Raw genomic sequence first — 27,290 nt, 5'->3', positions numbered from 1 at the left:
ATGAAATGCCTTGTTCAGCATGAAACAACTCATTCAATTTTTAAGTGCTGATTTGGGAGCTAAGGCTGTCTAGTTTAAAACCAGGAAGAATAGAAGTGGATAGATCTGCAGTATTTCCTTCACAGGAATGTTCCTACTGTCTAAGTGGAGTTCAGGAAGAAGTGACTGGTACAGTCACATAAAATCTTCTACTCAAATGGGTGCTCAAGACTCTGTTAATGTCACTACGTTTTGTTGAATTTTGCAGACTCTCACATGATGGCCATTTCCCTGCTACTCTTACTAAATGTAACCCAGAGCTGTAGAGAACAGATCAAAATATTTGGGAGAAAGAGAAATTTTGAAATCTGGCCAATATAGTATGATATTTCTTACAGACCATTTATGGTATTATTTCTCTCATATAACTGAATTTGCAATAATTTTTAAAAATGTTTTAAAAATATTGTTAATTCCTCCCTGCAAACACACAACTGAAATTTTCTTTGCAGTCTTTCCTTTTACAAATCATCTTTAATATTTTGCTTACTTGCTTGTAATTTCTATGTAGCTTCAGTCAAGGTCAAAGTGGGACTCTGCATCTAAATATGAACATAGCTTATTCTCTGATTGCAGCATATTAGTTCAGATCCCTTCACCCTAACCTACTTTTTAATAAGTTATTATGAATATAGGGAGACACTTTTTTCTTTTTTAACTTGCCATCTACAGGAGGAGGGCCTGATCCTTCTCTTTTGCTCAGCACTGGTGAGGCCACATCTGGAGTGCTGGGTCTGGTGCTGGGCTCCCCAGTAAAAGACATGGACATACTGGAGCGAGTCCAGTGAAAGGCCACAAAGATAGTGAAGGGATTGGAGCGTCTCGCATATGAGGAGAGGCTGAGAGAGCTGGGACTCTGGGACTGTTTAGCCTGCAGAAGAGAAACCTCATTTATCTTACCAATCTTATCAATGTATATAACTGCCTGGTGGGGGAGAGTGAAGAAGACAGAGCCAGACTCTTCTCAGTGGTGATCAGTGACAGGACAAGAGACAATGGACATAAATTGAAATACAGAAATTTCCATTTAAGCATAAGAAAAAGCTTTTTTACTCTAAGAGTGGTCAAACACTAAAACAGGTTGCCCAAAGAGGTTGTGGAGTCTCCAACCTTAGAAATAATCAAAACCCGTCTGAACATGGTCCTGGGCAACCTGCTGTAGGTGACACTGCTTTGAGTAGAGGATTGGACTCCATGGTCTCCAGAGGTTCCTTCCAACCTCAACCATTCTGTGATTCTGTGAATTAAGGCATTATTTTATGAACTGCACAATAATGTACTATATCTGTAAAAAAAAGTGAAACACTTTTCTGTAGTCTGTGATTAAAACTTTGAGTGCACAGGGATTTAAATGCGAATATGCATATCATATCTCTGCAACTGTGTAGGCCAAGAAATTATGTAGTTTTGAAATTTTTAGAAAATAGAATTTACTTTTAAAAATCTTAAAAGTTTGGTATAAGAGAGAAGAGTTAATCGTACATTTGATGCTAAGATGCTGGCGAGTTCAGAAAAAGTGCATTGAGCTGAAAGGAAAGAAGTACTAGATTCAAAGACTCTTTATATTTTAGCCTTTTATTCAGAGACTTTTACAACTGTGAATGTGAAGAGACCTTTGAGGCAATTTTCATTTTTTTTGGCTAGAAGTAGAAATACCAGCAACAGAACCCACATCAAAACCAATAAACATAATCTAGGACAAAGCAAAACATCAGCAGATGTTTTCTAAAGGATGTTCAAGGATCATATCATTTGCTGCTTTTATTGCTGCTAATGATGTTAATGTATTTATACATAATCTACATATCTGTAAAGTAATTAACAGAATTCTGTGGTACAGAGTAATCAGATAATAGCTCTTAGATACTATGAATTTCAATTCATAAATAATGAAATAATCAGAACTCAGTAAGATTATTACAGAAATTCAATTTCATAGGATTTTTTATAAATAATTTTCAAGATTTTCAGCAAATCATTAAGTCTGAGAGTTTATGATGTTCAACTTGAAAAGACACAATTCAATTTGATTATTTTCTCAAATAAATATGAATAAATATGAGTGAACTTTTAAAACAAAAATCTGGCACCAGCAGGTGTAACAGATATTGGTTCACAAAACATTGCACTGTTGCTCCTTTTTTTTCTTTCTTTCCTGTTTTTTTGCTGAAAAAAACATTTCAGCTGACAATTTTCACCCAGCTCTGGAGAGCCGTGCTGGTACATGGGAAGAGCAACTGTGCAGTAGCATTGTCTTGCCATGCAGGAGCTCTGCATATGAATAGGGAAGTGTCTGGGCAGCAGCCACCCTGCACAGTGTATCTGCTCTTTGAGCACACCCAAGGCACAGTGCTAAAAGCAACTCCTTCCTCCATTGCTTTTTACAGATTACGAGGGAGTTTGGGTTCAGCTGACTGAGACCCAGATAGCAGCAATGCTGCAGGACAGGAAAGGACAGATGATGAATAAAGGCAGTCACAGAACTGAGAGAACCGGCCTCATGCCCACGTGCATTGGTCTCTCGGTGTATCCCCTAGCCAGGGCTAGTGGCCAGCCAAATATGCTGTTGATTTTGCTGCCAAGAAGAGAAGGAGCAACAGTCTAATATAAACTGTGTGACAAAGGAATTTGATCTCTGGTTGTGTCCTGGGACAGTTATTGCCCAGAGTCTCCTCTGTGCTTTAGATAGCACATAAATTAAACTAGTATCAGTAATAACTAGTTTGGCAAAGTCTTAAAATAGAACAAAGATAGAAGAGATGAAAATGAGCACATCATAAAACTTGCTAGTCCAGAACTTATTTACATGCAAACTTGCTTCCTGCCAACCAATGTGGTATACAAAGGTAAAAAAAGGGTTGAGGCAATCAGTGGAACTGTGGAACTTCAGAACAAAGCTCAGATTTTCACTATCATTCACTGCCCCATCTGCTGGAGTACACTTGCACTTTTATGTGTGAACCCTATTCATGAGCAATGGGGATTATCCTATGGAAATGATTGCTCTCTATGCATATGAATGACTTTTTCATTATAAAATAGCTGGTGTGATTTCTTTTTAAGGAAATCATCAGAGACTAGTAAGAATTTAACAGAGGATTATATTTGAATATGCTTTATTATTTTTATACTCACTTTTGCCTCTTTTCCTCTGTACATGGGTGAGTATTTCAAGATATGTTTAAATTACACTTTTAGTAATTTTTAGCCACTCCATTAAATTAGACAGTTTGTGGCACCTGGTAAATTTTCTTCAGATTGCCAAGAGAAGGCAAAGAAAACATAAAGCCCCAGAACTTAGAAATCTTGGTATCTGTGACTAAGTTGTTAGCACGTTGTCAAAATGCAAATATTTTTGTCAACTGTGGCATATATTTACACTTTTCATCAGAGTTTTGAATGTGGTGCCAGCTTTTCTTTAGTTTGACAAGTATGTCATTTTTGGAATACAGTGGTCATATAACTTCCAGAGGGAACCAATAGTTAAAGTATAAACTTTGTTTAAATATGTATTGATTTCTATTGCAGTGATAGGTGCTACATGTATGGGTTATTTGTCTAGCTTGCTCTAAGTAAGCAATGAAAATACTATGCAGTATTGAAGTTGAATTACTGCTTCCTATTGAGCAGACCTGAGTAGAATTACCTGCTTTGACCTCAGTATAGAGTACATGTTGCCTCTCTTTATTTCTTCAGGTCTCCTCTGTTGAAAGGCAGGTTCATCCTTACATTAACTTGCTGTTCATTTAGCTAAAATATGACAATATATTTAGATTTTCAGACTAGATTCTACAAATATTTCAGTGCAGTGTGATAGACTTATAATGAGACATTCAAAGAACGGAAAAAGTAAACTATAGCAGTTTTTTGCAATGATCTGTTTTGTGTTTGTCCTCTTAAGTTATCTGAGGATTGCTCTGAAATCACTCAGTGGCTATAAAAGTCCTTGATACTCATTGGCAGACACTCATACATATTTTATTTTATTTACAAATGCACAGTCATTTTTCATATTGCAAAATTACTGAGTTTCTGGTGCCTGATACCCTTAACACCATTGCTTTAGAAGAAATGAAATCATAGAAATGAGGTAGTTTTCTTTTGGGAAGCTGTAAATGTCTGGCAATTCCAGTAGAAATTCCATGTGTGATGGAATTTTGGCAAGTTAGAATTACTCTGCCATTTTTGCTGCATTCCAAGTTAAGAAAAATGCAAGATTTTATATTACTAAAGAAAGAAACCAAGGCAGAATGGTCTGTGTGAGAAGGCAAAGTGAGATAATGCCTCTTCACATTGTCAGGAAAGAAGAGAAACCTCCTTTCCTCTCCTTTGAGCAGCATTGCTGCCTCCTCTCTGGTTTCCTCATGGCTTACAGCTCCCAAGTGTGGTTAGACATAAGCACCCAGGGCAGGTAAATGCCAAGGCTAGAGGAAGCAGTTGTCTTTCTGCTTTACTTTGTTTTTGTGATTTGTGAAGTATGAAAGGCATGGATGGACAAGATAGGGTGGGTGCCCAAAACAGAAGCCCAACTTCTGTTTTTGAAGGTTGGGATAACTGGGTAACTTGTTCTGTTTTTAAACAAATACTGTGTGAAACAGTATTGAAAGATATTTTATGGAGGCTTTTGTGTCTTTGGGGTAAAATTCAGTGTCTTGGGAATCCATTTATTTGGAATGTTTTCTCTGGTCTCAGGACAGAACTTGTCAGATTGGCAAATTATCTTAATGCAGGTACATGCAAATAGATTTCCTTTCGTAAAGCAGGTTAAAATATATGAAGATCTCTTCCAGGGAGGAATCTCAGTGCTGCTGTTTTGATTAGTTTTGATTTCACATTGCTGTTGATGGCTTGTGAGTTTATTTATAGCTCTGCAGTTTGATTAGATTTGATGGTGTAAAGTGTTCTGTCTCAGATCTTGGCCAGACTGAAACACTGAATTAGATATAGAAGTGACCTAGGATTTATATATAAATCAGTTTTACCTGTCACTCTCCCTTTGAAAATTATCCTACTATCCATCTATTCTCCCGTGCAGCTCTCTCCAAGAGATCATGGTTATGGTGAGGGATTTCTTTGACAAGATTCATCTGCTTTCTTCAGTCCAGACTCCAGAATGACTGAAATTTTAATGAGGGAAGATATTCAAGGGGCACTGAAAACAAACTGATGGGTAAATGCATAGTGGGGTAGGCCTGTTTTTTTGTTGTTGTTGTTTTTGGGTTTTTTTTGTAATAATAGAAAATTCTGTTAAAATTTAGTGGAAAGGAATAATTTAAAGGAAAATATTTTACAGGGAAATTTGCAAGCCATATTAAGAGCCTGGTTCTTCTGCTTAGGTAGATGTGTTCCACATGGTCCACAATGCTGTGAAAGGGTGACTTAACAAAGGTTGCCCAGAGGATCTGATTAATCTAGGGACCAAACTCTTTCTCTGGAGTCTCAGCAATGGCTTTGCGTGTCACAGCCATTCCCACAGTTAAATGTGACAGAATTGAGTTGCACTTATGTTGCACTTACCTCCCCCTTGATGTGAAAAATTTACAGCTCTGGCAACAGCCTCATTACAGCAAGAAGAGAGCTATCATCTCTAGCATAAATTGGAATTGGCAACCTTGATGTATTTATGCAGTCATTATAGGGCTAGGTCTGTACTTAGTTCTTAACAAATGAGCCATTGTTGTTGACTGGGGAATCCAGGAAAAGAAGTGACAGAGAAGGTGGCATAAGACACCGAGGTGGAACTGAGTGACAGTCCATGCTTCGATTGCACTTAAATAGTTCTAAATACAGTTTTACCTATTTTTCTTCAGGCAATATTCATATTTTCCGTACCTTTATTCTGTTCTCTATTCCAAGGGAGCAGAAAGGTTTATGGCTCAGCTGGTAAAACAGCAAGAGTTTCGTTAGGTTCCCAAAGTCTCATTCTTACCCAAGGTTCAGGCTCATCCAGTGGGCCTTCCACTGTTTGCTGTTCTAAAGCTTGCCAATGGCCAAAATCCCTGGCCCAATAAATTGTCTTGTGCTTATTCTGGAGCATGTGTTTTTAAACATCTGACCATATTCCCCAAATATTCAGAAGAGTGGCCTTTTCCCAGTGACCACCTCCAGATTGGGACAGACTAAAGCAATATCCCTTAAAGCTTGCTGACATTGCAGGGGATACTATGAAGAAGACAAAAAGCCCCTGTCCAGTCCTAGTCACTGTGGCCCAGAGAAGATCTTCCTCTGCAAATACTGGTGCCTGAATATTTAATGGTATGGATTGTTTCACTCACACAGCGTCATTCAATTGAGTGTGGCAGCTGCCTTCATTTCTTTACTTGCTCTGGTTCCAGGAAAAATGTCTGGAATAAGTGTGCATGAGTAACTATGTACTGGATATCCCTTAGATGGCACCAATGAGCCAGTCACACTCATCTGAGATGGCCTTATCTCCCTTCCTTTTCTTTGGGTCCAGCCAGCCTTTTTCCTGAATGTCAGCTGGTGGCATTTTTATAAGGACATGATGCTGAATGCAGTGAATAATGCATAGACTGGAGCTGTTAATAATATGGCTCCCACAGATTTTCTGTACCTCAAAATATGAAAGGTCACTTAGGAAATTTTACCGAATACAGATGACCTGCTCAAGGCTGAACAAAACTCCTTATGCACAGTTTAAACTCAGGTCTAATTATTTTAGATACAAATTCCCACTCTTGCTGGCCTTTGCTAAGCCACATTTTTTGTGGCACTGGAAATAACAGGCATTCATTGAGGAGTGTTGAAAGCCGTTTCCAAAGTTCAGTCATATTTGTTCATCCATTTTTGGAAAACAGTTGCTTTTGAAACAATATATTTTACCATTGTATTACATTTAAAAACAATTATTAAACCAGTATTGAACCAAGATAGAGATTGTATTTTTATGGGTTTTACTATTCTCTGGGGTAAAATCTGAGGCTATATCTAGAAAGGATTGAGTTCTAACTTCCAGACGCTATTTTCTTCTATGGCCAATCCCATGTGTCCATGTCTCTCAGATAATGCCTTTTAGATACACTTACATGGTGCAACCTGTTCTTCATGAGCTGGAGACAGACTGTGGGATAGAGAGCAAGAGCACTGCTAATGACAACTAGAGAGGCATCACTCTTCAAAGGCGCAGACCAGGAGCAGTAATCACAAAAAATGGGATTAATCTAAGCAAGTATGGGTGTCCATGAAGTAGCTGTCCATCTATCACTTCAGGCTTGCTTTCTAGCCAGCAGAGAGAAATGTGCGCTTTTGGGTGTGGCATTAAGTAAATGTCTGAAATACTAAAAATGAACCACATCTTCAAATGAAGAGTCTGGAATGACTAGCTCCAATACAGCGTCTATAGACTTGTAAAGTCAGAATTTTCTAGGCCTCTGCGTGAATACTAATCAAGAATTGCGTGTGTATGTGTATCTGTTTTATACCTTTGCATTGATTGTTTGCATGAAGGGAGCCATTAATATATTTCTATACAGGCTAGTGAAACATTTAATCTCAGATGAAAAATATTGCCATGAGAAGCCTTCAAGAAGGCAGTTGCTTAATTATTTTAAATGTGATCAAATCAGAAGAAACAACCAGAGGTGTTTTTTCATCTGATGATTGTCTCAAATATCTTATTTATTCTGATGAGCAAATATCTTCATCTTGTGCTTGGTATAAATCTTGCCAGTCAAACTAAATTGAATGACTGTGTAGATGGAAGTAATCAGTGAATTGTAATCCTGTTGTAACTTTAACTAGGAAATGCTATCAGCAGAACTGTCATGATCCAAGACTTTCATACATTGTCATTCATCAGGCGGAATATGTAATAATAGCATTTTCCTGTGATCCTTTGTTTCTGATGAAAATTTAGGTAATTTCACTAATAACGCTCTTTTTTGTAGAGTACCATTAACGAAAATACAAAGTTTTCTCTATTATGTGACACTAGGCAACAATACTGCCAGTTTCTACAGGCTGGGAATATGATGATGCTTTTCCATTTCTTTTTGAAAGGGCAATCTGAGACGATTATAACCACCACTGTGCTGCTACTCATCTAGTGCTGCCGTGTGTTTGGTGCTGCATATAAGAAGAAGTAAACATGGCTATCCTGGTTTTGCTGGGGGGGCTAACTTTTCCATGTGTTAATGCTTTTATTTGAACTATGCTTTTTTAGTATTGTATTAATATTACTTTCCATGTTTCATTGCAAATAATCTGCTGCTAAAAGAGCAAAAACATTTGGACAACATGAATTTTTGTTGCATTAAAAATGAAGGAGAAAAACAGTGAGACAACCCAAATCTCCAGTTGGATCAATGATTGGTCCCAAAAGCAAGTCTGAATGATGTCAATGTAGAGTGACAGACTTGACTTCTCCTGGCTTTCTTCTCATCTTTTACGCTTTATCTGTGTTCATGTGGTACCTATCATTACAGTGTCAGCAATAGTTATCACAGAAGCCACGAGCAGTAAAGAAGTAGGATAATCAGTGTTTTTAAAAGGAACTGAGAATGGCACAAATTAGTAAAATTGAAAAAGTGAGACCCTGATGGTCTGCATCCCAGCATGTCTTTATTAATTACAGATGTGCTGCTCAGTGTTACATGCACAGGTATTTTCTGGTTATGCATAAAAAGTTCTCCTGTTTGGTGGGATATGTTTATTTTTAAGGAATAAATTGCTTTTGAGAGCATGGTGCTGAAAAAAAACCTATTGATTTCAAAGCTTCAGAATTTGGGAACCAAGAGGATGGCTCCATAGAATAAATCTTTTCAGATTTTTTTTTCTGTTTGTTGTACAGAGTTTTCTATCCTGTTCAGACTTGCAGTAACAATGTTTTTGGCAATCATTTTGCAGTCCTAACTGGAGCAAAGACTGCCATGGACACTGTAAGCGTGTACTTTTGAACTTCACTTTCTACTGCAATTTATTTTATATGTTCTTATTTAATATACCAAGTTTTATAGTTCATCTCAGAACTCTTTAATAGTAGTGATGGTTCTTTGTTCTTTGTAATGTTGACAATCATAGAACTCAAAGCATTTCACAAAGGAACGGTAAGTGGCATTGCCCCATTTTACTGAGGCACAAACTCCTGTGCTGGAAGTGACCTACTGAAGGTCTCACAGTCTGCAGAAGAGCCAACTTCCTAAAAAACTATGGTTACAATTACCAAATTAAAAAATATTTTGAATCGTTTTATTCTAAAAGACTCAAAAGTGTGTTATAAGAGATATAGTAATCTTACTGAAATGCTGTCATGTGTCCAGAAATAACCCAGAGTGCCGACAGCGTGCCTGTATGTGAGCATGTGTGTGTGCGTGTCATCTTTATTTAGACATACTGTTCAAAGCAAAAATGCCATGAGACCTTAAATGTCCATACATTAGAACTTATCTGACTATCACATATGTATTAAATGTGTTTATAACTCAAACTAGAACAGTGTAAGCCTTATTGAAATGGGAATCTATGGCTAAAAACATCCTTGGCTTTTTTTAGCATTTTAATTTCTTGTATCCTCCTAGTGAGAATGTGTCTATTTAACAGGAAGGACTTACTCTAATATAGAATAAGTTATAGAATTTATAATAGAATAGAATAATAGAATGAATTATTCTCCACAGTAGTAAATTAGCTGTTAATGAGCAAGTAATGGTACTCATACCTGATTATTTGCCATATTTTAGTGATATTACTATACAAGGTATGTTGACCACATCTGAGTCAGGACTTAACTGTAGAAAGATCCCTAAAATCTTTGGTGAACTCAACTGAACTGTGAAGAAGAGCATAGGATATGTGACTAGGTCATTAGTTCTAAAATAATTACAAATAGATTCATCCATCACTGGGTAGCCTTGAAAGTTTAAACATTTATACTCACATTCTGTTGACCATTCCTGCAGTTGATGTTTTATATCTCAGAAAGTAGCATGGTGACATTTATTATCGTACTTGATAGTACAGTGGTGAACTGTCTGTAAGATCTTTATATTCAGATTGCCAGTATTTCTGTCAAAAGTTTATTGCTGTCATAAGTTATCTTTGAGAAGTACCTGAATATACTGTGATAACCTGCCTTGCTGAATAGGAAGATGCCTAATGTTCTCCTTTCCTTTTATAAATTCTGGAGAAAAGCAGACCAGAATTTCACTCTGACTGTGGATTGATGCTTAAAGTATTATTGTGCTATTGGGATCGTTAGAACAGAATATCTTATAAACTAGTGGATTCATATTAGTAGACTGATTGTGAGTTATATTCAAAATATAGCATTATTTTATATAAATGTTATCTCTGTAAATAGGTAATTATAAATCATTTAAATTTTCAGACATATTGTGCTTGAGCAGGAAGTTATGGGAAAGTTGTCTTTCATCACTAATGTACGTAATTTTCATCACTCTAATTGAAATACTATATTGTCACATTAAAAGCATGTTAGTTTTATTTAAATGTGATGCATTAAGTATTCGGCTTAGGCTGAGCTCTGGTCAGGGAATAGTCCCATGGAGATCCACACAAGATGAACTGGGGCCTTGGGGAAAATTCTGCATGCTTTTATGAATCATTATTATAAGACATAAAAAAGCTTTCTTCTGGATATAAAGGGAAGAAAAAGTTTCAGTAGGACCATGCACTTCATATTTGTTTCAAATTACCCATGCTTTCATGTTTGGTTTGATGCAGTCAATGAACCTGTGAAGCCCTAAGATCCTCTAAAAATGACAGAAAATGGATAAAAAAATTAAGGCGTTTGAAAAAGCTTTGTTCTTCATTGTGCATCTTCCTACGTTCCCGGCTTGGCTTGCACATAGTAGAATCTTGAGAGAAGGAGATAGGACTATCACGTCAAGGGTTAGAATGATTGCATTGGCTTAAAAATCCCTGCAGAAGCAAACATGACTGTATTTCTGCCCATATTTGAAGTTTCTGATTTCACTATTTCTCTAAAACATGTTATTTTAGTTAAAATATTAAATACATATATTTAAAGCTGGGAATAAAGAGATATTGTGAATATACCTCCTCTTGGAAACTGTATCAGTCAGGCACATTTATATGAAAGAATTTTAAAGTAAAATAATCTTTAGATATGAGTCATGGTATGGTGACATTGGCTCCCCACTGAAATGCACAACGAAACTCACTTAGATAGAAACTGGAGCTTATCTTCATATGCGTTTCTTCAGAACAGAAGCCAACACACTCTTCAGTTGTATCACTAATGCACAGGTTAAACCCTGTGACTAGATTCTCCTTTCTAAAAATATTCCCCCTTTTTAATACCTAACGTGCTGGTTTTGATATTGTTCCTACTCTAAACATGGTGTATTTAATTGAATGTAATCATTATTATTTAGAAGGCTCCAACACAGTTACTAAACTAATTATGTATCTTAGTTAAGCTTATTCAAAATAACTCTTCTATTATTTCTTACTCTGGCAGTAACTATGTCATTTAACCTGTCAAGAAACTTCCCAGACTTTCTCTTTTGTGATGCCTGACCTTATCTGCAAGCCATTGATGTCATCTTTCATTATGGTTTTATTAGAAGTTACCTGCCAGTTAGCTAATTTTATTATGTTCATCCTACCTTTATTTATTCAGGAGGCTAGTAATGTCATTTTTGTATAAATGAGCTAGGGTTTGTACATATTTTATTTTTTGTTGTTTGCTCTACAAATTTCCATCACATTAGCTTCTGTTCTATTCATGGAGTTGTAAAATGTAATATACCGTAGAGGCTGTAATAAAAAATATGAATGTTTCCTTAAACAATATTTGTTAATGACAGAGCAAGATCTTGTTCTGATCTAATGTTCTACCTTACGTGATTTTGATTCATATTGTGTATAGCAGTCTCAAGCTTCGTTTTCTGTTCAGCAGTTATGTTTAATCCTTATTCTGATGATGTGTTATCTGCATAGAATTTACGTATCTTATTTTTGCCTAGTGTTTTGCTGGAGATTGCTATTTTTATAACTGTCTGATATTCAGTACCAGCTAACCTCTCACAGTATGAACACACCCCAAAAGAAGCACTCTCATTAATGATGATAGTAATCCTGAGCAGCAAATAGAGCTTTATCTGTCATTTCCAAGAAAAAATAAAAGCTATTTGAAATAATTTGTATAATATATGATAACAAGAGATTAGTACATCTGTTCCAAAGACCCTGACTTTCAAACCATTAGCTCTGCAAGACTCAAGCACCATGGTGTAATCCTGCTATGAAAGGCAAGTTTGTTTTACTTTTGTGTTTTATGATCTTCATCTATGAGCTAATATATATGGAAATCTCTGGAAGGATGTAGTACTACTTGGTTTGAGTTATTCTGTGCCAGGATATAGAAAAAAATGCGGTAAATAAAAAGTCCTGTTTAATCAAGAGTAAGCCTAGCACCATGAAAATAAGTTTGGCTTATTATATTTTCATTTGGGAGCCATCCTTCTGTATGCCACAGACAAGTAAATTCAGACTTTGAAATCTGTAGTTCAGGATAACTGTAGATTTTTTTGTTTGTTTGGATGATACTGATTTGCAAGTTTCCATTCATATGCAGCTGTTTGATTTTCTGCCACCTCTTCTCATTTTCTTTGGTGCTGATATTCATATGCAATTTTGATTTCCAGTTTACTCATTTTCCATCTCTTTCTTTGTGATATGTTTGTCAGTGCCCTCTATGTCCAAATAGCAATAAAATTTAGTCCTGAATCTCAGCTTCTGCTTTTACATAATGTAGAAGAATGAAAATGGCCTGTTAAATAGTTAGAAAGTATTGGAATTTGCTTCATTTTGTACTGTAATGACAGGTATGTATTAGCATATGTAGAGCAACATTTGCAGATGTCACACTAGTTCAACAAATGTGTATTTAATCATTGAACTTACTAATATACCTGCACCATTGCATTGAAAAATTGCAGTTCAAGTAAACCTGTTTTTCTGTTGATGTAGAGCTTTGGAAGCATTTTCACTTCATAAATAGCTAGTGGTTGTTTTGGGGGGGTGGTTTTTCTATAAAAAATAGGCAATATAAGCACCATTTCATTTTCTTTTTTCAACTCATTCTGCCTGTTTTGAAAGGGCTTTAAAACTTGGTAAACAATTTGCTTAAATTTGTTGGCTGTAATTCAGATACTCTCAAGTATTAATTTATAGTATATTGCTAATTCTCATCCTTATGTTTGTCTTAGCTTTTTATCATGTTTGTAACAGATGAATTATACACAGAAATGTATTATCACACAAGCCACCGGTTGCAATAAAGAAATCTTGCCTTGTAATGAAAATTTAGCATAATTTACTGGAGAAGACACAGAGCTTCTCTTCTGTTTGTGTAAGTATTCTTTTTTTGTTGGCTGTTGTCTCATCTTCTTTGCCTTAAATAAAGACAGTGCTTCCTCAGTAAGCAAGGTTTGCAACCCAGAAAGGAGAACTGAGAAGAATGAGAAATGGGCAGCCATAGGAAACTATAAAAATAACCTGAATTCAGTTTTAATGGCAAAAGGAAAGGTGTTGAAAACAAAACCCTTCTATCTCACATTTTGCCCTACCTTGCATTGCAATCAAAGCAGTACTGTTGCTGTGGTAATTCTTTGTGCTGGTTTCTGTATGCAGCACCTTTGCATTTTGTCAGCAGAGTTTTCTTCAGTGCATATTTGATAACTGACATAAACCAGCAATATTGGATGTAAAGCTTACAATTTCTTAGCAGAGTTATTCTGGAGCATCTATTTGAGAACTTTGGCTGAACGGTCTGTCTCTAAACTGAGTCTTTGTGTACAGTCATCCACTTTCAATAATATAAACACAAAGGGAACAATTATATCTTCCAGTTATGCAGTGTTTATCTAGCACAGACCCATTGCCCAAGTCTGTAGGTGTTTTTACATACTGACTATTGTAACTCATGTAAAACAGTTTGAACATAATGCCAGAAGCGGCTGTCTTACAAGTGAAATATTCAGTAACAGTCTCACTCACTACTTGCCTGTCCTAACTACTGCTAAGATAAAAACCTGATGAAAAGATAAACTTTGCACCAACTCTGACATTGAACAGATTGGGGCTCTAGCCGAGCAAAAGAAGGAGCCTCTCTGGCTTTTCAGCCCCTCTTCTGGCAGCTGTTACCTCAGCTGACCTTGAAAGTGAGGGGTTATTTCTTCCTATCATCACAACAGAGCTTGCTTGGGACTTTATATATTTATATTTCAAACAGCACTCAGAGGTAATGCAATGAAGTTTTGAAGTTCAAAAGCAGAATAAACCTTAAAGTAGATACTTTGGATGAAGAAGAGCATTGCTGTATTTTACTGTAACTGAAATGTCCATGTGATCACTGATGATGATATATGCAAACTTGTGTTTAGGAATGTGGAAAGTTTAAAGGAAGTAGTTTTCAGGTTCAGTATTTTGCAGACTGCTCAGAAAAATTTACCCTATTGAGAGTCTGAGGCTAATATTTCAAGAAGCAGATGAGCTTGAATTCTCTCTTCCTGCAGTGGTGAAGGAACAAGCCAAGCTTTTGGTGAGCCTTTTTGTTACTGATCCAGAAGAGCAGGTCAAACAGTTGTAATCCTGGAAAAGATTCCTGGTAATACCAGTAAGAAATATAAGGAATGATTTTTCCTGGGACAAGGAGCAGGAACCTAAAGGGGGAAAGGCTGTGATGGGAGTGGGGGCTTCTGGGAGCATACAGCATGAAAGCCTTCCCTTCGTGGGTTTTATGTGAACCTTTGTTAAGTTTCCACTAGGTGCGCAGGCTTAGAGAAGACACCTGAGTGGGGAAACCCTCCTGCACCCTTGGCAGAAGTGACCAACTTCATGTTAAACTGCTTGTGGGCCCCAGCCTTGTCCAGGGTGCTTTCCGTACACGTGCTGACAGCATGTCCCTTGCAAAGGTGATGTGTGTGCATTGGCGGCTAGCAATGCAAACGTTTCACTCCTAGCATGCCATTGGACTTTGGAAGATGACTTTTATCCATTTGGTTGTATTTTTCTTTTTTTTTTTAATACATCATACAAAGCTTGTGAACAATCCTTTCTCTGTAGTGTTCTGAACATCATTTTTGTATGTGTACTCCAGAGCAAGAAGATAAAAACTGCTTTAACTGTTGCAATCTTTTGGGAAACTTCTGTGCCTATACAAAGAAAATACCTAGGAGTTTCTGAGTAGGCATGACTTGAGATGTACCACATCCCTATTGCATAGGATTTTAAATCTATTAGTCACCTATAGAGCATTTGAAATCAAAAGTCTTATTATATGTTTGTTAAGTGAAATCCACAATATAATTTATGGCACTTTTCTCATTAATAATTTTACAATACTTTAAATCTTCAGAACTGTACCATAACTTGAACTGAACATCCATAAGAGAGAAATGTATTGCATACATGTTTTTTTTTTATTTTCCCATTATAATTTGTGTTGAAATAATTTGTCTTCTTTTTGCTTGACAAATGCTAACTTGCTTCCTTTCCCCCTTCTGTCTTTAATTGGCCTAATATCCTAATTCAGTATGTATCAGCAGTGATGAAATCAAAGACATGTTCTTTCAGTACATTAAGTTGGACACCTCCTCTTACTTTGTAAAAGGGAGTGAGAGGAACCCTATAATGCTTGACCAAGCTTTTTTGAAGTGAGTTAGATTATTTGGTTCTAAAAAAAAACCAATTGCCAGAGGAAAACATACGACATGTTTAGAATTTAGTGTGAGGGAAACTGAATAACTTGACAGGGAAACAACCCCAAAGCAAAGTCTGTTTCCTCCCTCAAAATGAAGTTTAAAGATGGAAGGAGTATTTGCATAATTAAATACTATTTTCAAAATACAGATAGGCACTTTAAGACAATAACATCACTAAGATTTCTTGCAATGTAACTGTAAATGAGTGTTGATGATGCTTTCTCAGTTTTGCAATCTCTCGGGTGGATTTATACCAAAATTCATGCAGAATGAGTCAAATTCAACATGATAGAGAAATATGTTTCTGGGTTTATCTGCCTCTACTGATCTAGTTCTGAACAACTATATTAGAAAAAATGCATCGAACAAGGTTGCCAAGAATGTTTTGTGCTCTTCTGTACTTACACATCCCAAGAAAATACACCGCTGACTGAATTTTTGAACCTTTCAGCAATATATTATGAAATATTAGCTGGCAGGTAGTTCAGTACTTTTTCACTCCAAGGCCCTATAATGTAATCACGGTTGTAAAAGGAACTGGTGGCTGAAGCAACTTGATCATTCCTCCCAGAGCTACAGTGCCAAGTGGTTAAAAGAGAAAGAGAAAGAGAGAGAGGCAAAGGAGGAACCCAGAGATTATTCTACCCAGAAACAACTCAAGACGTTTAAGCAAAGGTGAAGCTTCTTTAGGTGCTGACTGCTTGCTAAGGATTATATCATAGCTGACATTTAATTTTGCTTAAACCAAAGAGGTAAGCCTGTAATTTCTGTGTGTTAGTGTGCTGAGCCTTTGTATTAGTTTGAATTAGCAGCGTGTGTTAATCTGTGGTTATAACTTTGCAAAGCTGCAGGCACTGAGAAAAAAACTAAGAATTTGATACTCTTGATTTGATATACAAGAAATGATTTCTAAAGGCAGATTAGAAACATTTTTAAAGGGAAATGTAATAGCAAACTGGAGATGTTGGTAGTGATTAAATACAACTAGAAAAGCTTAAAGTTGCAGTTTAAACAATCAAACTACGGAAGAGCTACAGAATATTCCAAGCAATTAGCAGAATGGAAGTTCTGAGGAAAAAGAGAACTGTTGTTTAAGCTGTAACGTGTTGTGATTCCTGTTCTATTTCATTAAATTAGCTCTGAGTTATTACTCAAATACAAATGTACAGAAGGGAATATAATATTTTTTTCCTGGAAAATACTTTGGCAAGCAGTGTTTTTGTTAGCGTTTCAACTTACAGTCTTTATATATATTATTAAAAGAATTAGACTTTTGGTTTCCATTATGTACATCACATAGTTTTCAGGAAATTTTGAAGAAGCATAGAATTAATAAGTTGTCTTATTAGTGATGTCTTAAAAATTATCTTATTGGTCATCTCATCTTATAAGATATTCTTTTTTAGTAATCATACTGTTATTTTATGTTTCTGATTATAAATGCTGCTTTGTAACTGTGAATTATGTATATCTGAAGTATGTTCAACATTTTTGCACTCCTGGGAGCTAAGGAAGATAGAGCACTTTCCTGAGGTTTTGTTTGGGCTTTTTACTGAGTGACTTGGTATTAATTTTGATTTGAAATCATTTTGTGTTTTACTTTCTTGCTTCTACCCTTATTTAAAAAGCAGTCTCAAAGAAATATACTAAAATTGTTATGGCTCTCCATAAACAAAAACGACTTCAGGACTTCATGTGGTTATTTACGTATATTTACATCCTTAAAGAAATAAAACTTTGTTTTGCTTTATCTGAAGAATCTCTTTGACTTTTCTGTATTCCAATTTTGTGTTCCCCTCTGGCTCTAACCGGCATCTGTGTCCCAGCACCCTTTAAGTGGACAAATGGTATCTCTACGCCATATGCCAGTTTTCTTGTAAGGGTTAGCCAGCAATAAGCAATGTGATAATATAACACTATGTTTTGCTCTAAAAATGTTAATGTTGAAGTGCAAACAGCTCTTGTGAGCTGCTCATTTCATTCCATGTCTCTTTCTTCACCATTCTATAACAAACCCAATGAGTATATGAGAAAATGAGTGCTTGAAATTTTATAAACTGTTTATGTAGGAAATAATTTGTTGAAAACATGACTTTGTTATGTTACTAATTGAATTTCATTGAAATAGGCTTTAAGAGTTGAAGAACTGGGCATGTATGCATATTATCAGTTTCATTTACATATTCTAAATTTATACAGCTCATTCCATGTATGTGAATAAGAAAATTAGGATGATGTTATTTCTGTATGTTTATAAAGACTGTTTAGCAATCCCAGCAGTAAAAACTCATTACCATACATCATCACTGATTGCCTCATTTTGCCTGACAGAGTGGCTCATTTCACCTCATAACAAGTATGTGGCCAAAATTATTAATTTAAAAACCTTGAGACAAAAAGTGTTAGTATTTTAAGAAGCTGTAAGTGAACTTCTCCTGAGCAGGTATCCATGCTTTTCCTTAAGATACATGTGTCTGATACAGTTAGACCCAGCTCTTTTCCCTGACATGAGAAAATCATATATGTCAGGAAAATCATATAAAACCACATGCTTGTTTTTACATATTTTTTTTCAGTCAAATATGACCAAGACCATCTTTTGTTAAGGACGCAGGATTTGGAAAGGTAGTTGCCTAAAGTTTTGAGGCCATAAGTCCATTGCTAGGTACTAAATAGTGGCCTTATTTTCAGGTTCTTATTTACTTTTTTTTTTCTTATTTTAAACATGGAGCTTAAACAGTTTTTGTCATCTATTCACCAAGTACTACTTCAGCTTGGTAGAAATCAATAGGAGCTGTTGGGTAACTAAAGTTACTTTGCTTTGAAATCTAAATTTAAACTATTAAGAGTTTGAGTTTGCAAGTTTGCCTTTGAGTGAGTAACGCAACCAAAGGCTGAGATTCCGCAATGCACTGGCTAAAATGCCATACATTTTGCAAATGGCTCAGTAATGAAAATCGAAGCACTAACATAACTGTTAATAGCATTTCAGTCAAGCCTCCTTTTATTAGGTTTGGTGTTTTTTATTCCTTTGTTTGCATCCAAATATTTAAGAAAAAATATTGTCTATATTAATGGATTAATTACATTGTCTTTTTTGTATTACTTGAAGATATTTGTTGGGAATGAAACTAGTTTGCCAGCTGAATGTGTGAATTTGCTAATATTGTTATGAAATGCAATTCTTTTCAAACTCCTGATAATTTATCCCAGCTTAAAAAGGTTAGCATTCTTTCTAGAAGGTTTCAAAACTTTATTCATTAATTTATTGGTTTTGTTATTTATAATAGTATAAATTTTACTTGTGCATATGTTTTAGTAAACAGAAATAGGAAAAAAGACATGATGCTTTATATTTGGATTTTAAACCTCAGGATCAAACTCTACAGAATATAAACAGTATTCTGCTTTCTTTGAATATATTGTGAGATACACAGTGTTGGAGGAAACATTTGAAAGCCATTTACTGGAATATTTCAGATGTCTTTCTATAAACAACATTATATGAATCAAGAGAGTATGCCAGAATAGGCAAAATAGAAAATGCTGCAGATCATTGTAGGATAAAAAGTCTAGGGAACATTTATATTTAAATGTCATCTTCTTTTACTATTTATCTTTGATCTCAGCTTTGAGATCAAAGATGAACTGTGCCCATCTGAGAGGTGTACACATATAAAAGGAACAAATGTCATTTAAACTGTTTCTTCCCTTCTTTTGCTGCCTGTTTTAGGACTACAGGCCAAGGGGCGCTTTGCTGATTCATGTGCAAATACGATTTGTTGTTGTTCAGAAGTCTGACATGCAGAGTGAGGGGGATGCTGCAGAACAACTAACTCAGCGGGTCTCCAGCCAGGCAAATTGGAGGCTGCAAAGTCGGTAACACAGCAGAAGTGGCCAGAAGGCAGTGTGCCGCTTTGCTGTTCTTGTTACTCTTCTTTGAATTGAGGGTGAACCTTAATATGCTAGTTGGCATAGTCTTGCTGATGTCTCACACAGTGAACCAACAGTACGGTCACGGTGCTGCCATATTTCGGTCAGAGCTGGCTTGGAGCTGCAGTCCTTCTAGGCTTGTTTCTCTGCATGCAAGAGCATGCTTGATACAATGAATCATTTACCCTTGAGTCACGCAAGGACACTAGCGTTAGTACCTTGCTTATTATCACCTTTCATTAGTGGATTTAGCAATGGTCTATGCTTTGTTTTCCTTGGTGTTCTTTTGAGCCATTCATGAATTTTCCATTCCATATATCCAGGTCAGGCATAGGTGCTGCATGTGTGTAAATTTGCTTCCCAGATCTTTTTTTGGTGTTAAGCAACTAATTGCCCTCAGGTATGATTCTGGTCATGGTCACTCAGTATGCATAAGACCATAACGGATTTGGCTTTTTCTGTTCTATGCAGTTTGCTAACAGAGTCCTATTGACTAAGCCACCAAGCTTGTGTCCTGGCACATGCCCTTATGCCCCCAGCCCTGTCCCATGAAATACATACTGTTGGCATCACACGATAAAAGCTTTACTCCAGCAGGCTGTGACACAGCCCCTCCTGTTATTTCACACTCACTGAACTGAAACAACTGCAAAATATAGTGGTTATGTCTGAGGACACCATATGGGGCCCAGAGGAAGCCCGGGTGATGCCTTCATTGGGGGCAGTCATGGCCCCAGAGCAATGTGGATATGAGTCGTTTTGGGTTCTTTGTCCTGGGACCCAGGGATTGCTCTCTGGACTGGATGCCTTTAGCACCGTAAAGTTAGCCTTGATGTATCTGTAGTAGCCCATCCTAATTCTATAGATACAATCACTGACTTGTTCTCGCTAGTATAATTCTGCTTTCAACAGTGTTTTGCTCCTGGTTAATATACTTCGAGGTGATTTGGAAATACAGAAAGTGGAACATATCAATTGTGTTGGTATTTTGTGTAAATTTAAGATAGTGAATGCACTAAGAAACTTGTGTTTTGCTCTTCATCATTACATAGATCAGGATCTTCATTAATTTATTCTTGTCTGAGAAAACCAGGGACAGGAACAAGTTTCTTGTCAGATCAACAGAGGAATCACTAGACAGGCTGTTTTCATAATAGGTGGAGTGAAACAGCAAAGTGCACACATTCATCGGTGTGTTGTAGCAAGGGTGTTACAACAAGGCTATTGATAAACTGCAAAAAGCATACAAACTAAGAATATTTTATAGCTGCAGATGGTTACTTTATGATCCCTTTGCATGTTACTAAACCTGCCAAAATGTTCCATCTCAATTGCTCTGTAATAGCTTTTCTCTAATTTGTAGCTGTTAAACTGTGTTTAGAAGCAATTTATGCACATTAATCTGCATTTCTGCACACAGAAAGCTTTACACAATCGAAGCATACAGGCCATTCTGGAGTAAATTTTGCCCCTAAATGGTATTCATTATCGAGTCAGTTTATCTTCAGTCTGCATGATGAATATAGTGTAATTTACATAGTGCAGGCAAATATCTGTAATGTATTATAAAACTTAATTGTACATATCAAACAGTAATAAAAATCAGGAGCTGGAGCAAGCACTCTCCAGTACATATCCAGACAAGAGATGAAAATCTTCGCAGTATATCATAGCATAGATATTGAACTTAAATATTTTTACGAATCTGTACTGTTTGTATAGGGACAGGGTTTCAAAGGTATACACATAAGTGCTAGATTTAAAATAGTTCAAGATGAAAATGAAAGTTTTAAGCAGACAGACATTATAAAGAACTGGAGAAAGACTGGTAATTGTCCAGATCCTGCATTTCATTGTGCAGTCAAGGTATGACTGGAAGTTGTACACCAGAATGACTTGTACCAGTACCAGAGGGGCTTAAGAAGTAACAAAGACCAGTTTCTAATTCAGCTGTATTCTAACCACCCCTGCTGCAGAGCTAGGTTTTGCTGAGAAGCTTATAAGAATATACCAGTGAGGTAAACTGTTCTCTTTTCTTTTTGTGCTATAAGTGGATTAAAAAAATATGATGTGTATAAGTGACTGGTGTAACACTTGAAAAATCTGTGAAATGCGTGTTTCTTAGTCATGGGTAAAGGCAATTCTCTTTATGCCATAAAACTCATTCTGTATTTTATCATTCTGTCTTGGGTTTCTTTTATGTTATATTTCTGATTTTATTAAGAATGTTAAGACTGTGATTATAAAATAAAATATACAAGGGGGCTGTGTAGTTTTCCCAGTAAACATTGTGGATGTTTCCAGGAAACATTGTGAATACTGTTAGCAGTTACAAGAGGAAGCAAAAGACAATTCTTTTTATCTTCAACCTGAAAAAAAATGTTGAAGAGAAAAAAAGGAGTGGAATCCAGTACAGTAAGACAGAGAACAGTGACTTGTAAAGTATCCCGAACAAGAAAATTTGGTATTTATAACATAATAAGATAAGGTTTTAGGCTTGCACATGGCCATGCACAAGGTTTCCTACTTCACCGTCTGTACATTTGAAATCTGTGGTGAAAAGAAGTATGTTCAAGCAGCAACACTGATGCTACCCATGGTAATATTAACTTACTCTGTCATAACAAAGTGCTTCTAATTTGTAATCCCAGTTTTGGCTCAGACCTAAAATATTCACTTCTGTAAATTAGTCAGTGGATATTTTTTCAGTGATTTTTATTTTTCTGAATATGTTTTTTAATTATGCTTTCCTAACAACCTGGCTGTAATTGCTAAGTTTCTGCACCCACAGCATTGTCCAGGTGGCCCAGAGCAGACTCCCTTTCCCCAGTTTGTGCCAAGCTCGTGATGAGCTTGTAGCCCCCTTCAGTGTCTCATTTCTCCTGTTTCCTGATCCGAGAATGCTCACAGTCCTCAAGGCAACCCTGTTTGGCTGCCTGCATTTCAGGCTCTACTATATTTTAGCTATCTGGTCATGCTGCCTGATCTGACTGGCTCCAGAAAAGGATACAGGGGGTGAAACACATAATCAAACCCCCTTTGTGGGAACAGATGGAAACAAGCAGGCAATTTCAGGCAGGTCCCAGCAAGACAGAGAGAGGCACAAAACAACATGGGTGGCAAATGCGTAGCTACCGAAAATATGAGACTAGTGTTTTGTCACAGGGTTCTGCATGTGGGTTATACTTCTTGGTCTGCCTTATCATTCATTTTTGATGCTCAGCTCACATTTCAAGGTTGATGTGCTGGACACATCATCTGTTTTAAAGGTTAGGGATTCAAAATATAATGCTCTGATTTTCTGCATTAGAATCACTTAAGTTGCAGGAAATACCTTCCACAACCATCTATGCTGTCTAGGAGTGTAGCCTCGTCTGCTTCATACTTAGAGATGTTGAATAGTATGTTTTAAGCTAACTGAGAACCAGGAATCTGGATGAATTTCAGTTGCCCACAGCAAAAACTCGGGGCTGCTGGCCTCAGAAGGGAGTGAAGAAACTACGGCTGTCCTGGACGTAGCTGATTTCTTCCATTCAGAGACATTTGAGTCTCTGCTGCTGGATGGCCACAGACATACAACCCACTGTCCAGAAGGCCTAAAAGGAAAACCACAGCTACTTTTGCTGTGGCTGTGTCTCTTCTTAGCCCAATATACAAATTCTTTCTTTTGCATTTTGGCCATGTTTTCTGTCTCTCTGATAGCTCCAAAGAGGTTATTGTGATAACCCATGCAGAGGGAGAGCTGCTGTCCCCTGTGTGATTTCTTCCTGCTCTCTACCAGCTCCGCAGACCCAAAGAGTGCAGGCCAGCTCTTCTCCGCAGCAATTTTAATTATCCTCAGCCATGGGCAGGACAGGGTGCACTACCAAATCTGTGACTTTAATGTGAAGAGAGGTCAAGATTTGTCATAGCCTCAAACATAACTATATCTATGTGAAACAGAAAAGTGGAAAAGTTTTCAGAGCAATTCAGCCTCCACAGCAGGTGGAGGTGGAAGAGGCATTTATTTTTCAGGTATTTCCCTAAGCTGACTGTGAAAGGGAAATAGAGACTTTGGGGACAGTGAATGAAAGAGCACCTAAATGAGTGGGAGAAACACTGAAAAATGGTTTTGCATGCATTTATGTGAAACTTTGTCAAATCTGCTACTTCCTGAAAAAGAATAATGTTGCCAGTTGAATGAAAACAAACAGGACACTGAGTCTGAAGTCAACACATGTGATTACATTACATAGAGACTTTGCTAGAAATATTTCAGTTAAACATTTTTCAGAGTGATCATTATCATTTAGAAGCATGTTTTTTTTCCCCGTGCAATAAACAAATTGTTTTTAAATCAGCCACTGCATCCTGAGCTCAGAATTACCCCTGGAATGGGCTGGGACCTCTCCTTGCTCAAGTGTAACTTGAAATTTTCCAAGTGGAACTCAAATTTAATTTTAAAGAATGTGTGATGGAAGCTTTTCCAAATGGATCAAGTCATTAAATAACTTCACAAGAATTACGCTACTTTATAATGTTCAGTTGCAAGCCTAGATTCTGTGAAGGCCATTATCTTCCAAATGGATTCTCAGAGTTAATTCTGCTTAGAAAGTGCTAAGATCAGAAGTTACATAAAGTTCACAGTTTACTTTGAAGAATTTCAGAGGTGAAAAGCAAGATTTTGCTGGATCAAAACACATCTTTTATTTCTGATGCTAAGCATTTTAGTACTTAACATTTTTCTATTGAATGCATGAAGGGTTTTTTCTATTTTTTTTCTGTGAGAGTTGTAAGTTAACTTTTTTTGTGGTCACCCAGCTGAACTAACAAGGTGGCTAGAGATATCAAGTATGCGGTTAGCAAACACTATCACAGCCATTCTGTCTACATTCTGACTGTATAAAGGATATTATAACATACCTAATTTCTAACAGTTTACCCAAAGAAAGATCTTCAGGCTTCAGTTCTCTTTAAAAGAGAAACCATCACCAGTTTGGAGATGAAGAAGGGGCATTCCTTCTTTGATCAGAATAATCTTTTTTAGTTTGTATTTTTGAATAGTAATGGTCAAGTCAGATCATCATTGTTAGGGAACAGCTATAAGGAAAGGTTTTGTGCTAGACTGTCATTATAACCATCACTTCTCTTTCTCTGCTTTCAGAGGCTGGCAACAAGAAGCTAAAGAGCACAATACAGAGAAGCACAGAGACAGGAATGGCAGCAGAAATGAGAAGTCGTATGGTTCGACAGCCAAGTCAGGAATCCACTGATGGCAGCATAAATAGTTATAGTTCTGAGGGCAAGTAAGTGGCATTAAAATATGAATAATGTTGGAAAAGTTTCTTGTCTTTGTAAGAAAACTACTGAAATATTAGTAAGAAAACTTGGTCTGTGAATAGAAGTCCCAGACTTGGTTTGCTTTGAATAAGGGGATAGCAATTCTTCCTCTTGAGAAAATGTTTGCAAAACTGAACTATTTTAGGCATGTAGACAATTTCTTGAAAATTGAAACTGAGAGAACACTTCTTAGAGATTCACATTTTGCCTGCCATCCACTGAGGTATTTTGTTCACCAAGAAAGAACTAAATTCAGAACATATTATTCAAAGAAAAACATAGGAGTAGTTTTTCTTTGGATTATGTTTGGATTAATTCAGAGTTAAGCTTCAGATATTGTATGTAAACCCCTGTGATATGAAACTCCATTCAGTAATACTGTATACAAAGAAAGTTTAGCTTGGAGTTAGTCCAATTCTCTTGTGGAGAATTCTAAAACCAGCATCCAACTGCACCATCAGCTAAAATCAGGCACACAACTGTGGGTAATGGGGCAGCTGTTTTAATTCACTGCTGACATGACTAAGTATGTAGGAAAGGCAAACAAAGGCAGATTTGGCACAAAAATGTGCATGAATACTCCAACCTCCTCCAGACTCCAGCCACAGATCTTAGTGAGACTCTACCTTGTTTGCGAATGTATTGTGGTCACTAGAGAATTCTTGGAAGTGAGAAGATTGCTACGTACAAAAGTGGAAACAGGAGGTAGGCAAATCTGCTTTGTAGACCAGAAAAAAAAAAAAAAGAGATTGGGACTTATTTGGCATCATCTTTCTGTATGCCTACCTTGTTGCCACGATTGTTAGTGGATTTTGTATTGTAAGGGCTATGAGGCATGCAGAGCCAGAGTAGCCATGATGATGGCAAGGAGCTCTATAGTGTTCCATTTCTCCATCATCAGACAATAGGTCATTTTCTGCACTACACCCTGCCATCCTTCCTCTTTCTACGTTGGTCTCTATGCCACCAGTCACCATGGTGAGGCCCCAATAAACTGGACCCTGCTGGGAACTGGCCAGTTTCCCTGGTCAGCTATACGGGAGAGGTGGGAGCCCAGCACTGAAGATGAGGGCCCTTTCTGGGAAAAAGCCTAATCCCGTGCTCCACCCTGAGTGTGTGAGCACATTTGGCAAGGCCAGACCAGCCAGGTCCCAGCAGGCATCTAGAGGGCAGGTACTGCAAAGTAGAGGCTTAAACTGTTGACTTGAGAACCAGCCTCTGGGCAAGGCAGTGAAGAGAGCAAGCCCAGGAGGTAAACAGGGTGCTTGTTTCTTATTGCCGTCTGTAACAGGCTGGGCATGTGTATTGAGACTTAGTTTGAAAAGAATCCTTAGAAAGAGGGTCCACATTCAAGTTAAAGTGAACTGTCATAAGCTGGTCCTGTATCTTATGCCTTGTTTCTGCCTCCTCAGCTCCTATGCCTGCTTCCCACCTCCACTGTCCCAGCACCCATTCTGCCTCTGACAAGCCTCCATACCTCTCTCAGTTCTTTCATACGATAAATTTCCTATCATCTGACCACATTTGGCTTGCCTTTCAGATCCATACTTTTGGCACCAATTCCCTAACTTTTGATTACATTTCTGTCCCAGACTTTTGGTCTGGTAGAGTTCCCATCTCTTCTGGTTGATTCCTGGCCCTCAGTAAACCTCAACTAGTTTCTGGCTCCAAACCCAATTTTAGCATGAGTTTAACCTTAATCACTGTCCCTGATCTCCACATCCATCTTTCAATTCCTGGCAAGAGCAAAGAAACAGTGACATGAAAAGAAGACCACTATCTAACAGTGAATATGATGGGAACCCCAAGAGGATGGGCCTAAGAAGGCAGATAGCATGTAACAAAACTTCCTGGGTTGAAGAGTAAACAGTTAAATGTATCTTTCTGCACTGAAGAAAAACATTCCTTGAACAGGATAGAAAGCCACAGGTAAAAGGGATAATGACTCAAGCCAGAGGAATGTGTTCATTATGGTAGTGTGCTTTGTAGCTTAGAAGACTTTTCTGAGGTCTTTCATTTGTCTGTGATTCTGTGATTTTACTTGAGATTGAATGTCAGGTGCTCTGCAAGCTTGCAATTTGGTAGACTAGTGTAAGTTTACAGCAGCTCTGGATTTAGTCCATGAAGAGTCCATGAAGAATGTATAAAGCATTGTAAGAAAGACAACCAATGAAACAAGCTTCTACTATATAATCACTTCCTCCAAGTGCATCACTGGCTTATATTTAGAATGAGAACTAGATGCAACTGCAAGGTGGAGGTAAAGCTGCACAACTACATCACATAGTC

General features: G+C 37.1%; 1 protein-coding gene across 1 annotated transcript in view; it reads left to right on the top strand.

Annotated features, from left to right (window-relative positions):
* The window catches only part of LOC106492516 (regulating synaptic membrane exocytosis protein 1), a 207,654-nt gene that overhangs the window by 170,813 nt on the left and 9,551 nt on the right, over window positions 1-27,290 (top strand). The window contains exon 23 of the mRNA XM_067294112.1: window positions 24,826-24,967. Within this exon, the coding sequence (XP_067150213.1) occupies window positions 24,826-24,967 (142 nt within the window). The remainder of the gene's footprint in view (window positions 1-24,825; window positions 24,968-27,290) is intronic.

This window comes from Apteryx mantelli, chromosome 3, assembly GCF_036417845.1.
Source record: "Apteryx mantelli isolate bAptMan1 chromosome 3, bAptMan1.hap1, whole genome shotgun sequence".
Classification (NCBI taxonomy): Eukaryota; Metazoa; Chordata; class Aves; order Apterygiformes; family Apterygidae; genus Apteryx; species Apteryx mantelli.
The sequence above is the reverse complement of the archived record's forward strand: the minus strand, read 5'-3'. Positions and strand labels throughout refer to the sequence as shown.